The sequence below is a fragment of the Crinia signifera genome, chromosome 19 (genome assembly GCF_055691185.1).
Source record: "Crinia signifera chromosome 19, ASM5569118v1, whole genome shotgun sequence".
In the NCBI taxonomy this organism is placed as follows: Eukaryota; Metazoa; Chordata; class Amphibia; order Anura; family Myobatrachidae; genus Crinia; species Crinia signifera.
This window is the reverse complement of record NC_139226.1, coordinates 19,080,038-19,096,385: the sequence shown is the minus strand read 5'-3', so window position 1 is coordinate 19,096,385 and position 16,348 is coordinate 19,080,038. Positions and strand designations below refer to the sequence as shown.

The window sequence follows — 16,348 nt, the reverse complement described above, 5'->3', positions numbered from 1 at the left end:
AAATTGGTGAAACCCCTGGGGGTTTGAAATGTACACTATACCCCTAGATGAATTCCCTGAGGGGTGTACTTTGCAAAATGGGGTGACTTGTGGGGGGGTTCCACTGTATTGGTGCAACATAGCACCCACCATTCATTCCACCAAAATCTGTGCTGCAAAATCCAAAAAACACTCCTTCCCTTCTGAGTCCTGCCATGCACCCAACTGGTATTTTTTGGTCACATGTGAGGCATTGCCGTACTCGGGAGAAATTGGGGCACAGATTTTGGGGTGCTTTGTCTCCTTCATTCCTTGTGAAAATGAAAAATTTTGAGCCAGAACTGCATGTTTGTGTAAAAAAATGTAATTTTCCATTTTCACATCCCAGTTGTACCAAAATTGGTGAAACCCCTGGGGGTTTGAAATGTACACTATACCCCTAGATGAATTCCCTGAGGGGTGTAGATTGCAAAATGGGGTGACTTGTGGGGGAGGTTCCTAACTTTTAGCACTTATGGTGCCTAGAAACCTACATGGTGCCTAAAAAAAAATCTCATAAAAAGGAGGCTCCAAAATCAAGTAGGTGCTCCTTCTATTATGAAGCCTGTGGTTTGGTCAACGTGCACACTAGGGCCACATATAGGATATTTTTGAAAACAAAGGAATTGGGGGAATCAATTTTTAGTCACATTTCTCTAGTAAAATCTACTGTATTCGTTAGAAAAATGTATTAAAATTGAAACTCTGCAAAAAAAAAGAAATTTTGAAATTTCACCTACACTTTGTTTTAATTCCTGTGAAACACCTAAAGGGTTAACAAACTTCCAAAATGCTGTTTTGAATACTGTGAGGGGTGCAGTTTTTGAAATGGCATCATTTATGGGGGTGTCTCACATACAAGTCCCTCAAAGTCACATCAGAACTGAACTGGTCCCTAAAAAAATCAGTGTTTGAAATTTTCTTGAAAATTTGAGAATTTGCTATTCATATTGTAAGCCTCCTAGTGTCCAAAAAAATTAAAAGGAAGTTGAAATAATGATGGAAACATAAAGTAGACATATGGTCTATGTTAGTTATTAACTATTTTGAGTGGTATGATTATTTGTCTCACAAGCAGAAAATTTAACATTTTGCATATTGCTAAATTTTCCATTTTTTCACGATATTTTGGTATTTTTCACAAAAAAACACAGACTGTATCGACCCAAATTTACCACTAACTTGAAGTACAATGTGTCACGAGAAAACAATCTCAAAATCACTAGGATAAGTAAAAGCAAAAAAAAGTTATCCCCACTTAAGTGAGACATGTCAGATTTGAAAAAAAGGGCTCTGTCATGAAGGCACAAACTGGCTCTGTCATGAAGGGGTTAAAGAAAACATTATTTACGGACCTGTCTATCATTACGCTATACTGAGCCATGAAAACAATAGCTGAATATGAAGTAATTCAAATAATATCCATATATTCATATACAGGTTGAGTATCCCCTATCCAAAATGCTCAGGACCAGAAGAATTTTGGATAACGGATGATTCCGTATTTCTGTATATTTTTATTTCAATTAGGTATTTTGAGGAATATTGCATCTATGTTGTATAAACACATCAACCACATGAAAAACACACAAGTATAATGTATTTGTGTATGAAACAAAGTTTCAAAATATGAAACAACGTTTGTGTTCTATCTCAGATACTGAATTTAAATGCCAAGCAATCATGTCATTGTACATACTGTATTTCGTGCCAGTTACATATCATGTCCCCAGTAATGCTGTTACAGATGTCCTCAGTATTGCTGTTACATATTATGTCCCCAGTAGTGCCAGTTACATATCATGCCATAATTATTGCTGTTACAAATGTCATCAGTAGTGCCAGTTACATATCGTCCTCAGTAGTGCTGTTACAGATGTCCCCAGTAGTGCCAGTTACATATCATGTCCTCAGTAGTGCTGTTACAGATGTCCCCAGTCATGCCAGTTACATATCATGTCCCCAGTAATGCTGTTACAGATGTCCCCAGTAGTGCCAGTTACGTATCATGTCCCCAGTAGTGCCAGTTACACATCATGTCCTCAGTAGTGCTGTTACAGATGAACCCGGTAGTGCCAGTTACATATCATGTCCTCAGTAGTGCTGTTACAGATGTCCCCAGTCATGCCAGTTACATATCATGTCCTCAGTAGTGCTGTTACAGATGTCCCCAGTAGTGCCAGTTACGTATCATGTCCCCAGTAGTGCCAGTTACACATCATGTCCTCAGTAGTGCTGTTACAGATGAACCCGGTAGTGCCAGTTACATATCATGTCTTCAGTAGTGCTGTTACAGATATCCCTGTCTATTGATTATCTTCTAGAAGGTGCTAAATAAGAAGTAGAATCTGATTGGTTGCTATGGGCAACATCATCATCATCATCATCATCATCATCATCATCAATAGAACTCCCAACCTAGTAAATTTTCTCCATTGAGATTATAACACGACATTGTATTTAAAGTGTGGGACCAGAAGATCTCTCCTTGTAATAACTTCCTATCTAGATCTTCCTTTTCTAATGAAATGTGTTTATAGGTTTTAAAAGGGTACTCAGAAATGAACAGCCTATTCAAGGGGAGAGAAAAAAGTTTGGGAACCGCTGTTCTAAGGGGTAAATATACTATGATGGAAGTTCTACTGAAGATGGGGTATTGCCCATAAGAACCAATCAAATTATATCTATGATCTTCTAGAAGGTGCTAAATAAGAAGTAGAATCTATGGGCAAAACCCATCTTCAGTAGAACTCACATCTTAGTAAAGTTATCCTAAAAGACTAGTGTACTTGCAAATGTTGCAATTTTTACAATTAAAAAAACTTTTTTTATGTTTAATCAATTTATTGGTATTATTGGGTGTTTGATTTGTGTAGTTTTGTGTAGTTAGATACTTACATGACACATACAGATGGACAACCTCTGACTTTTGCTCTCCAACAGCATTCTGGGCAGAACAGCGATACCCTCCTGTGCTACTGCGTTGTATATTATCCAGTACCAAATAGTCTTTTACCGTGATCACTTCATTATCCTTAAACAACAAGTAGTGACACTTTTGCGGATTCGATTGGGCTTTGCACCTCAGCGTTACATCCGTGTATTCCGTTACCTGGTTTCCAGGTGTGATGGACAACGTCACATTTCGTGGAGCATCTGCAGGGTAATATATAACAAACATGCAACAGTTATAAATGTTCTTTTTCCCTTACTGGCTGGTACTGAAACCAGTTCCTGATGATCGTCATTATCAATTATTCCGCACTTTAAGTGAAATGTGCCCTACTGAAGAGCAGATCTCCCCATGTACAGGCCAAGCCAGTCTGTTAAATGGGTCGTGTTAGCTAAGACCATACACGACAATACACATGTCTGGAAGGATCAGAGGGCCAAATGTAATAGGGTGAGAGTTTCAGAAAGTGAGAGAATTTGGGAGAGTTTTCCCATTTTTTTTTCTCTGGTTTTTCCTCCTACCTGCTTTGTTTCATCGTCTTCTCATCTCTAATTCTTTCACTTTCCTGCTCATTTTACCCTAATCATTGTACCCTAATCTGTAATTTTCCCTATCTTCTGCTCTGTCTCAGCTTCCCCTCATCTTTGGTTCTGTCTCTTTCCTGTCCTGTATCATTGTCTTCTTAGTTTTGGTTATTTTCTCTCCTGTTCTATCCCATCTTACCCTTATCTCTGGTTATTCCTCTGTCTTACATCCCCCTCATCTCTGGTTCTTCCTCTCCCTCTCTCCTGATCTATCTAAAGTTGACCTCATCTCTGATTTTGCATCTTTCCTGTTCTGTGTCATCTTCCTCTTAGTTTTGGTTCTTTCTTTCTCCTGTTCTGTCCCATCTTCCCCTCATCTCTGGCTCTTCCTCTCTCCTGCTCTGTCTCATATTCCCCTCATCTCTGGCTCTTCCTCTGTTCTGTTCAGTCTAAACTTCTCTTCATCTCTCATTCTACAGATCTACTGTCTTAATGCATCTTCCCCTCTTTTCTAATTTAACCATTCTGTCTCTCTCTCTCTCTTGGTTCTTCTATCTCCTGCTCTCTCTCATCTTCCCCTCATCACTGGTTCCTCTTCTTTCTTCTCTTTTATTTTTTTTCCTGTGGTTCTATCTTACCTTCTACTTCCTTTACCTTATCTATCCTCTCTATCCCTGGTTCTTTCATTCCCCTAGTTATCATCTCCCTTCCCCCACCCATATCCCTCTGGTTCTCTCTTCTCTCCTCCACCTCCAATCTTTCATCCTATTGTAGGTTCTCTCTATGGCCCCTTTCTCATTCTCTCTCTTCTCCTCTTCGCTTTGCATCTTTCTTTTCTTTGTTTCTTTCACCTCTTCCTCTCATCCTATTACTTATGCCTTTTCAGGTTCTCTCTCTTTCCCACTTTTATGCCTCTATGATCTTTGAGAGGATCTCTCTCTCCCTCCTCTTTATTTTTTCTCGTCGGTACTTGTGTATTATCACGGCGCCCGATTTCATCTAAATCGCATATGATATCGCATCCGATTTATCGGCCGATTTGCGGCCTATTTGCTGCCGATTTTTTTGGCCGATTCGATCTGCGATGCTATTTTGCGTCCAATTTGCATACGATTTTCGGCCGATTTTTTGCCAATTTTCGGCCATTTCCTGCCGATTTGCATGTTATTCCATCCTTGCACACCCCCAGGTACTATGCGATGGTATGCGATGGTATGCAATGTGATTTTCGGGAAAATGCCCCTGATTGTACAATTAAATATCGCATAGCATTGCATGCCAGCAAGTGGCATGCGATGCGATGTGATTCGCAATGTTAATGCACCCCCATTGTTAATGCCACCTCCACTATCAACGCCAACCTGAAGCGTGGCGAGCGCAGCAAACCCGCGAGGGGCGGCGGTACTCGTCCTATGACCTTTTCATACCCCCACTATTCACGTCGGTGTGGAGTTCATTTTAGATAGTGTGGCGAGCGCAGCGAGCCACCGAGCCCGAAGCGCGGCGAGCGCAGCGAGCCCCGTGAGGGGACGCGGATTACTTTACATGTATTCCGCGTCCCCTCGCGGGTCTCGCTGCGCTCACCATGCTTCGGGCTCGGTGGCTCGCTGCGCTCGCCACACTATCTAAAGTCAACTCCACGCCGACGTGGATAGTGGGGTTATGAAAAGGTCGAAAGGACGCGTACCGCCGCCGCTCGCCACGCTTCGGGTTGGCGTTGATAGTGGGGGTGGTGTTGACAATGGGGGTGCATTTAACATTGTTAGCACCCATCAGGGTGATTGTACAATTACAAATCGAATCGCTTCACATGCATCGCATGGCATGCATCACATGCCACTATATTGCATGCGATGCACTACGATGGAAATCGGGGGTGTGCAAGGTGTGCAATGATGGAACAGCATGCAAATCGGCCGGAAAAAGTGAAAAATCGGCCGAAAATCGGCCGCAAAATCGCATCAGATTTTTGCATGCGATTTGCGGCCGATTTTCGGCCGATTTCGTGGGCGCCGTGATAAAACACAAGTACCTTCTCGTCTCCCCAACCCTGCTTAATTTTCTTCTCATCCGCCTCCCATCCATTATCTCATTATGTTTTGTCATAGCAACTCTTTGGTTCTCTCTCTTCTCTTATTCTAACTCCTATCAAATCCTATCAATCAAGCAATTTCAGGTTCTCTCAACTTCCCTGCACTTCCCCCCCCCCCCCCATCTCCCCCCCCCCCCCCCCCCCCCATATCTCATCTCTTTGTGGTTCTCTCTTTTCACTCACTGTTTCTGGGTTTACATCTGGTAAAAAGGGCTTACACTGGACATTGAGAATTGCAGAGTTTGATGTGTTACTTCCTATACTGTTTGAGGCTGTACATGAATATTTTCCAGAGTCGTTCGATGTTATCTTTAGCGTCAGGTGGTCTGATTCTTCTGTAGACTTGTAGAATTTTCCATCTTTCAGCCACTCATAATGCCTTAACTTGGGGTTTCCTGGATGTACTGAACATTCTAATGTGATCAAATCGCCTTCTTTGGTCTCCAATCCATTTGCAATTGTAATTTTTGCTGCTTTTGGAGGATCTGAAAATAAAAAGTAAACAAAACTATTTCAAACTATGACTCAGTCACTGACATAATATCAATGTTTATTGTAGTTCCCCATTATGGAATACATATGCAGGTTTTGCAAACACCAAATATTGTAACCAATACTGCAACCAATACTGCGTGTCCTAAAAGGCTGGAACAAATTTGGAACAAATTATACTTTTTATCCCACCCACTGTATCCTATTGTATGTGACTTTCACATTGGATACTTTCATTAGTGGAATGACAAATCTGCAGAACTGATGATTCTGTTTGCATATTTTTCCATTGTATTTTCTATATGGTTTCCAGCTATTTTAAACTTCTTTGTGTGCTCAAGATGTCTGCCTCCTTTGAAATATGGTTTCAATGTAATGTAAAGCACTTTGAATCCATATTCTGAATGCCAGCAAGAAAATGACCAGAGCTGGATTAAGGAGGGGGTGCAGGAAACACTGTATCCTGGGTACTACTCTGTCAGGGGGCCCCCCGGCCAGTGCATACTGACATCACTGGTACTCCCTCTTGTGCAGCAGCAGAAGGAAGTCTGACAGTCAGAATGTGAACAGGGTGGTACAGTGCTTTCTAACCAGAGGAGAGATAGCAGGATTAGAAGGCAATAAGTAGTTTAGAGATCCCAGCTTATCTCTCCTCACCACCATACACAGCAAGCTATGTGTAACCTGTTATTTGATGAGAGCATTTGGACTGGAGAGAGGACACACACACGCATTGATTTACTAAAATGGGAGCACTACTGAAAATGGGATGTTGCCCATAGCAACAAATATAGTTTTAGCACCTAAGATAACAGATTTAGGTGGGTATTCAATCCCTGCCGCTATTTCCGATGGGGGAAATAGCGGAGGGTGCCTACTCAATGATGCCTTGTCTGACAGCATTGAAGAGGCAGGTGGATAGAACATTGATGGACCCGTTTTGGGGCCCGTTGGGCCTAGGGTTACCACCTCATCCCTTTAATTCCGGACAAATATTAATTACACAGGGTCTGTGGCAGTTTAAAACCAGGTGAAATGGAGTCTTGAGGTCAGCCAGCCATGGAACCTGTGTAATTAATATGTGTCCGGAATTAAAGGGATGAGGTGGTATCCCTAGTTGGACCAATTTTGTCGATTTGCGGCCATGAATTGTCGCGATTACGGCTGAATCTCGATAATCCTCGGCAGTTTAAGGGGACATGCCCCCTTTTCACAGATCGTGAAGAGGGACATTCAATCCCCCCTGGCGATATGTTGTCGAGCAAAACAAAAATAGGCCAGGGTCACGGCTGTTGGGACAGATTGACAGTCGTGACCCAGGATTGAATACCCTCCAAAATCTGATTGGTTTTCCATAGCAACATCACATCTTTAATAGAATTCCCTTCTGAGTTAGTAAACCCCCCAGAGTCCTCCCAAGTTCTGCCCCAGTGTGTAATGAGTGCAGATGTTGCTGCTTTTCTCGCACTTGACTAGAAAGATTTTAATTGTCTACATGTATTTTAAAATATTATTAAACCATCAGTTTTAATTTAATTTAATATGCACCAGTATGCCCTCCCTCCCCTGAGCACAATGTTGTCTTGCACTGTGCAGTCCCACAATGTTGGCAGGCAGGACGGTAAGTAGGGGCAGTGCTGGCAAGATGAGTAGTGTTGGATAAGTGGGAGTGGGCCCCCTTGTCTTAAGTGCCCCAAGGACCCTCAAGGCTTACTATGAATATGGCCTTTCATGGGTGCAAGATTTAAATATAGCTCTAACTGTAGAATCACAGTATACAATACGCAAAGTCTAACACAATAACAAAGTAAACAATTGTTGTTTTACCTGCCATCACCCAGCACTAAATAGGAGAGTTAATTAATATTTGAAAATAGATAATGCTGTACTCACAAAGGACATCCACGGAAATAGCAGGTGAAGTTGATTGACCAATAGTATTTTTAGCTTGACACTTGTACACCCCAGAATCCTCTGCACTGATAGATATTTCAGTCCTGAATTCAGAAATACTATTATTATTTTTGATCCATACGAGTTTTGTTACACCTGGGTTGCTTCTTCCGGCAACGCAAGTAAATTTAACCTTGCTTCCTTCACGGAAATTGTTGTAGGCTGGTTCTAGGACAATCTTCACGTCCTTGGGAGGATCTGGAAGAGAGTATACCGTTTTATATTATCATTCAAAAACAATCTTGATAAACTTTTTGTTTTAGTGAATGTTAGTAGAATAGACAAAAATATTTAAAACATTTTTACATAGTCAGCTTCCATCCCTCAAGTCTAGGTCAGCTCTTGGCTTCTACCAAAACGTTTATGGCCACCAAACATCTAATCTTTCTCTGCTAAGGTGAAATTAAATATAGGTGGCGATTCTGGTTGGCTTGGTAAGCAGCGAAATTCACAGTTTTTGGAGCACTGAAACCCTGCCTGCTGCCGATCAAATGCCCCCACCCTCCTGTTGCCAAATACCCTCAATACCAAACAAGGGGATGTGTCTGAGAACACATCGCTTTGCATGAGGCCGGGGGAAGATCATTTGTTGGTTTCCGACCATCAAATAATTTTTCTCCCCTTCGGAAATAAAAGTCAGTCTAAACAGACTTATATTTTCATTGGAGTCCACCTGCATTCTCAGCGGAATGCCCAACGTTTTTATGGGGGTGCCCATAAAATGCTGGGCGTGGACCAGTGTCTACCCCAGCTCTGCCTCTCTGCAGCAAATGTGTGACTCGGCTTTGCATATATTTGTAGAAATGCACATGCGCCAACCTCGACCATCTGTCCGGGACCGAATTTGGATCGCACTGAGCGATTGTGAATGGGCCCCATAATGCCTACACTTTGCCAAAACAGTGGTGAAAAGCAATTATTTCTACACTATATAGACAAAAGTGTTTAAACCCTGACAGTAATTTGATCATTAGACAACAGCACTTTGTAGGACCAACACATGCAGTGATTACTGCAGACGCCCCTTTTTGGCAAACCTTCCACAAGTTCGTGGACAACAGCAGGCGATATGTTTCCCAAATACCTTAAGTACAGTGACCATTTGTGATGCTGAAGAACATCTAGTAGGCTTAGAAAGCACCACTTGCTCATCACCCAACCCAAACACGTCCATCTGATCTGAATAGTTGGATACAAGCGGCCAATGTTTTCAGTCTGCTCATGCATTTGAGTCACACGGCACAATGCCAGATGGTTACACGCTTTACCATGCCCAATGGTAACCACAGAAAGACGCAGGCCAATATTGCACACAGATCCATGCTATTTTGATGTTTTTTCCTGGGTGATAAAAATGGGCTAGCATTGTTTGCGGGTATTTTAGGAGTTAAAGATGCAGTTGACCCAGGTGGTCATGTTCAGATTTTGTACTTCCACAGTGTTGCCGCAATCTCTCCCGATTATTCTCCCCAGTCCTGCAATGACTGGAGACAAGAAACCGGCTGTCTGGAAAACCCTGGGCAAGAGCGAGGAAAGCCGCACTGTTTGCTGTTTTCTAGACAGTCAGGGGTATATTTACTGAAAATCTATTTTGTTCGATGCTGATCAATTCAAAATTGATATTAATCTATGTTGAACTTCCAGAACTAGAACACGCATTTACTAACATTTAAAAATTAATAAAAACAATGAATCTGCCTGTAAATTTGTGTTATACTGTAGCCCTGGAAGCTCTAACATCAATTGAGATCTATTTTTTAAACACAGACAAAAAAAAACTTATATCACCAAAAAAGACATTTACTATATACTGTATACCAATCAGCGTGTTCCTCCTGTCCATGGATAGATCTTGGCAGTAGGAGCTAATGCTTTATCTTGTACTGGACAAATCATCATATATACAGTATTACAGACGGAGCAGCTCTCATTATAGCTGCTCCTGGCAATTCTATCGCCATCCGCCACCGGTCACCGGCTGCCAGAAGGGGGTGAGCATGCACGAGATGCTCAGCTGCCCCACTCTGATGGAGCCCGCCGCCGCCTCCCTGCCGCTCCCCCGCCACTGACCATACCCTCCCTAACTCTGCCTGTCTCCCTGTAGCGGAAACAGGCAGGGTCTCCACCATCCGTTGCCAAGTGCAGGGGACGTGCATGCGTGTGAGGCACTCATGCGTCCCTGTCAGATGCAGCGCCTCTCCACCAGCGATCTCCAGCACAGGAAATATGGGGATTCCCTGGGCTAGCTGAGAGGCGCTACATCTGTATATCTAGAAGGTAATTTTTGGTGACAATACCATTTTCTTCCTTCATACTTACCAAAATGGACACCATTGAATCGGTCATACACATGGCAAGAGAAACTCCAAATTCTCGCATGCCAAGGGTGGGAAAGAGGAGATTTATTGAGAAGGAGGAAGTAAAAGTGAAACGGCAGAGGAAGAGGCGGGGGAACCAGATAACACTTCCTAAGATCACTACAAACTTTATGTTGATAATCAGTCTGACAACTGATGGAACTGGGGGTATACACACACCCTAAAAATGGCTGCAACAACCAATTTGTTTTTGTTTCCTTTTGTTAACGTGACAAGATGACAGCTTTGTACTATGGTTGGCATACGAACCTCTTGGCACTAGACTTCTTATGTTGTATCTTTATTCTATTATCACATGTAATTGTTACTTCATTCATACAAAAGACAACCTGTGCTGGACGTGTTTTGAGTTCCAGAACCTGGCAGAAGGTTCTGTGCATGTATCAACGCAAGAGCTCTCTGGTGCCGGATTGGCCAAACAGTGCCCATAAAACATTTTTAAATTAACCATCTTGGCTTTTTATGCAATCTTCCCTTTCCCTGCTTAGTTTCTCTTAGCAGATGGGTTTGTAATTAATCTTCTATGTCTAAACCCAGGCTGAACTAGATTAAACCCAGGCTGAACTAGATTAAACCAAGGCTGAACTAGATTTTAAACCCAGGATGAACTAGATTAAACCCAGGCTGAACTAGATTAAACCAAGGCTGAACTAGATTTTAAACCCTTTTGAACTAGTTTAAACCCAGGCTGAACTAGATGGACGCAAGTCTTTATTTAGCCCTACCTACTATGTTTTCATAAAGCAACTATGTTTTCAAAATTGATCATTGATTTAAAGATTAAGTTCTCTGCTTCTGATGAATTGTTCATTTAGAATTGCACATTGATTTGTTTGTTTAATAATCAAAGTTAAAAATTGACTTTTGGCCCATCCGCACTATTTCTACAAGGTGATTTTTGGTGAAGATCCCTTTTTCTCCCTTGATACTTAACCAAAATCGATAAATGCGGTACCGTTATAAAGAAGAAGTGTTCCTATTCTGATGAATTGTTAATTTAGAAGTGCACATTGAATTGTTTTTAAAAATCAAAGTCCAAAATGGACTTTTGGCTCATTTGTATGCAAAATTTCCGCACGGGCCAGCTAGTGAAAGTTAATTGCTGACTGGTGCAATTCCAATGCATATTTGCACCTTCGCACAATGGGTTTTTTCAGAGTTTAATTTGCAACCCTTTTGTTTATCAAATGATGTGCATGCGTATCGACCGTATAGCGCGTGCGTGAAAAAATGATGTATTGATCTAATCACAATCACCGCACAATTTAACTGACAGGAAGCCGATGTTTGAGGGTGGTCACCGGCCATTTTCTGGGAGTGTCAGGAAAAACTCAGGCGTGCCCATGCACTTTCAGGGAGGGTCTGTGACATCAGCTCCGGCCCCGATCAGGCTGTCTCTGTCGCACGGTTGTGGAAGGGTCAGAGTTACTCGACTATGCAGAGACTGGGAAAATCATTGGATGGGGAGTGAATTGCGCATGGATTTGCAAAAAATAGTGATCCATTCACAATTCTCTCGCACACTTGAACAGGGCAGGTTTTCTTTTTGCCTTGGCGGTGGCTATTTGCTTGCAGTCATCTGCTACTTCGCAGAGGAGCGGTAAGGTCTGAATAAGGCCCTTTATCAGTATAAAAAAAGTTGTTATGCTGAACTACTGTATAAAGTTACCACTTGGTAATGCTAACATAGTTGGTGAACACTAGATGGCACTGGATGACCGGTAATTAAATGAGATCACAGTCATATTAATATTCTATAAAGGCTTAAAAATCTCTATAGAGATCAACCCAAGTCTAAAGATACACACTAAAAGATTATCTTTCCAATATGGCTGGTTGGAATGAAAATCTGGAAATATTTGGGAGCAAATGACAATTGACCATTTGCTCATAAACGTGGAAAATAGACAAAAATGGTCATTCAGACAAATTGGTTAAATCTGTTTATGAAGATGACTGCTTTTGTCCATTTTCCAACTTTTAAGAGCAAATGGTTGATTTTCATTCCAACCAGCCAGATTGGAAAGATAGGGTGACATTTATTAGAGATCGATGTTGGGTTTTTGGCGATTTTTATCGCAAAAACGGCCGTTTTTTCATTTTTTTCCCAAATCGACTACTTAATGGGTGGCGATTTGCGGCATAAATTGCACTTTTTGCCGCGAAATCGCGCTTTTTGCCGCGAAATCGCACTTTCTGAAAGTGCGATTTTTTTTAACTCCGGAATTCGCATCCAGATGTTTTTCCCATTGAAAAAGATACAATTCGCATTTTTAATGAGATGCGAATTTGGAAATCGCCCAAAAAAATGGTCTAAAGTTCCAAAAAAAAAATAGACCTGATCCTGACTGGCGATTTTGTCAGAACCATGCACAGATCATTGTGATCTGTGTATGGGTCTTTGGTTAAATATGTGTAAAAGTAATTAAAAAAAATGGCGTGAGGTCCCCCCTCCTGTCCCAGCGCGACACAGGCTGAGAGCGTGATTGGGCGATGCGTCTCCATGGAGACGCATAGCTCAGCCCTGATTGGCTGAGCTATGCGTCTCCATGGAGACACATAAGCCGGAGACGCTCTCAGCCTCTGTTGCGCTGGGACAGCGCGACAGAAGCTGTTAGCTGCATCGGAGGAAGCCGGTTCAGCCCGCTGTCAGTGCGGGCTGTCCGGCTCTGCTGCAGAGAGACCAGCGCTGGATCCTGGATCGGTATGTATAGCGGTGTAAAAGTGAGGTGTGTGGATGTGTGTATGTAATAAAGTTTTACCTTTCTGTGTGTGTGTTTTCTTTTAACATTCTTTTTACAGGTGGACTACTAGTCCCTACGGGCCCATTAATGCCCCGCATGCTGGGACTTGTGGTTCTCCAAGTCCCAGCCTGCGGTGGAGGTCTTCTGGCACTTGCAGTTCTCCTGTATTAAGCAATGTTAGGAATGTGAATTTAACCATATCAGGCCGGCATCCAATGGCCAGGGACGCCGGTGACAGCCCGGGCTTCAGCCCTGGACGGGTGAAGCCTGGGGGGGGACCCCTTTATTGGGGGGGTCCCCACTCCTCCAGGTACCCCGTCCAAGGCTGACCAGCCACGGTGCTCATGGTGCGGCCGGGGGACCTTGTATAAAAAGTGTCCCCCGGCTGTGGCATGACACTGGGGGCTGTTGGAGCCGGTGCTGGTTTCAAAATACGGGGGAACCCCAGATTTTTTGTCCCCCCGTATTTTTGGAACCAGGACCGGTCCAAGAGTCCGGGGCTGGTTTCAGAAATATGGGGGACCCCTATGCTTTTTGTCCCCCGTATTTTTGCAACCAGGTTTGGCTTAATGAGCCCGGTGCTGGTTATGTACAGGAGGGGGGACCTCACGCCAATTTTTTTTTTTTATCACAAAATCGCACATTTTAACAAAATCACACCTTTTTCATGACTAAAAAAATCGCACTTTTCATCCCGAAAATCGCCCTACATCGCACTTTCTCGCACTTTTCATGCCGGAATACACACCTCATTAAACATGCGAATTCTGGAAAAAAATGCGATTTTAAAAAACGGCGATATATGGCGATTTGAGTTTAAATCGCATTTTCGGAAAAACGGTCAACACAATAAATCTCGCCCAGTATCTTCTAGTGTGTATGGGCCTGAGAATAACCAAGGAGTGAGTTTTACTTCTAGGGAACCAATCTCAAGCATACAGTCATGTAAATTTAAATGCAAAGAAATAAAACAAATTGAACATCAGAGCTGGATTAAGGCTTTTCCTGAAAATATTAATTCCCATGGCACATTTGGTTGTGTCTCCACTGGAATTTGTCCTGAAGCGTTCCACCTAAAATCCCCCTATCTCTTCAAATTTCTCAGTTTTAATACCCCAAGCATAGAGCAGTATGACTTGATACCATTATCACGAGTTGCATTTATTCAGTTCAAATACAGCAAAATGCAGAATGTGGCATCTACAAATAAATTTTGCCTTTGTGTTACCTTTCAATGGAAAGGTAAAACAAAAGCAGAATTTGAAATTTATATGGATAGAATTTAATTCTCCATTTTAAGCCTCCTTCTCTACCAGAAAGCTCGATTGATTTGAAATTTCACTGCACTTGTGTCTACTGCCGGTGGTTTTGGACTGGGTCATAAAGGGATTTTTCACACCAAGTAGAAGGAACCCGCTCAACTCTGCGTATGACTCAGATCCTTGATAGAAGGTTGAGCAGTATATGAACCACATCATAATAATCCTTTTTTTTCGTGCTAGATATCAATGCAATGGGTACCCGCTCAAGACAATATTTTGTTGTTATAGTACATCATCTCACATATCTTTGAAGAAATAAAATACTTACACATTACATCCACTTTTAGAGAGGGTGAGGAGCCTGGTCCCAGCATATTGTAAGCAGTACATTTATAGTCCCCATTATCATCTATTGTTATTGCATTAATTGTATATTGACTTCTGGTGCTATTGGAACACTGCTGTCCATTCTTGTACCAGGTGTAATGAGAGACCGGCGGGTTTGCAGACGTAGAGCAATTCAGGGTAACGGTCTTTCCTTCTTCGATGGACCCCTCCGTTTTGATAAGTGTGTTTTTGGGAGTATCTAAAAAGTGTTTGAGAAGCACAATATAAATTGGGATATAGACAGATGCAAAAATGAATATCAGAATGTTAGGAAAACCACAGTGACTGCAGCCACTTTATATGGGGTTGGGTATACTGTAGGATCCCGAGGCTTAGGATGTCGGCGGTCAGAATGCCGACAGCAGCATCCTGATGCTGACAATCCCAACACTTCATAGGTAAGTATCATAACCCTCTCCCCCTACCCCCTAACCCTCCTTATCTGCAGCCTAACACTGCTCCTCCACAGCCTGGCCCTAACTGTTCCCTCTTTGTGCCTAAATCTAACAGTGCTCAGTGTCAAACGCAGGATTTTTAGAGGGGGGTTTTCAAATGTAATCCAAAATCTCCCACTCTGCAGCACATTGGAGTAAATACGGGAGTTTGGGGGAGTGGTAACAGTCCTGAATATTGGTCTTTTTAAACAATGGATACTGTATGGAATACAGTATTCATATTTAACTATACAGATGGGCTATAGTATGGGCTGTTTCACACATTTAAATACGATAAAATTGTCAGGAAATTTTTAAACATATCATAATAAATAAATACACAAATATAATAGAACCAATACTACACTAATCTCACAATCTTCCACTTCATGGTAAGGCTCCTGTTTCTTCCTCCTGACAGCTGCTCTCTGGTCCATTGTGATGTTTGAGGGCTCAGATCTGCACATACAGTAAATGTGGTAGAAGAAGCTGGTACACTGGACATGTGCAGCAGATTGTCATCACGAAGGGACGTTTGGTCTGTCCACTGCCGTCCACGAGCCTTCTGCAATTCCAGCCTTTGGCGTCTTACTAGGGCTCACGCCCAGCCACTATCACTGCCGTCTGCCCCATCAGGACGCTCCTGCCGCTTGGAGAGAGAGAGTGCTGGCGGCCGGTGCACAAGGTGCCCTACACAGGATAAATACCAGCCGCCCCCTCTGACCGGAGCAACAATCAGACCGTGTTGAGCCACAGATTGTCATTTGAAAGGGGTATAAGCTTAGAGCCCGGCTCTACATCATTGCAATTAACTTCAATGTTCTATTTTGCTGTTTGGCCGAAATTAACCTTGGATGCGTGTGAGCTTACATGCTAAGTGACTGCCAGTTCAGCTCTACATTTTGTTTATACATCTAACAATATTTGAATATGGATCCCCAATCTACTAACAAAATACTAACATTTCTTGGATACTAGCAGCTGCTATTTGCATATCTATAACATTGACTAAAAACCTTCTTGTTGTACACCATCAGCAGAGCTCCCCAATCATACGTCCAGCCCAAAGTTCTATTTTTGAACCTGTTATTTTAAGATATATATATATATA

The 16,348-nt window shown here is 42.4% G+C and overlaps 1 protein-coding gene across 1 annotated transcript in view; it reads right to left on the bottom strand.

The window, feature by feature from the left end:
- CD22 (CD22 molecule) overlaps positions 1 to 16,348 on the bottom strand; it is a 49,022-nt gene that overhangs the window by 15,734 nt on the left and 16,940 nt on the right. Inside the window, exons 6-9 of the mRNA XM_083162133.1 lie at positions 14,745 to 15,002; positions 7,973 to 8,230; positions 5,806 to 6,072; positions 2,917 to 3,174 (exon numbers count right to left, since the gene is read on the bottom strand). Of these exons, the coding sequence (XP_083018259.1) occupies positions 2,917 to 3,174; positions 5,806 to 6,072; positions 7,973 to 8,230; positions 14,745 to 15,002 (1,041 nt within the window). The remainder of the gene's footprint in view (positions 1 to 2,916; positions 3,175 to 5,805; positions 6,073 to 7,972; positions 8,231 to 14,744; positions 15,003 to 16,348) is intronic.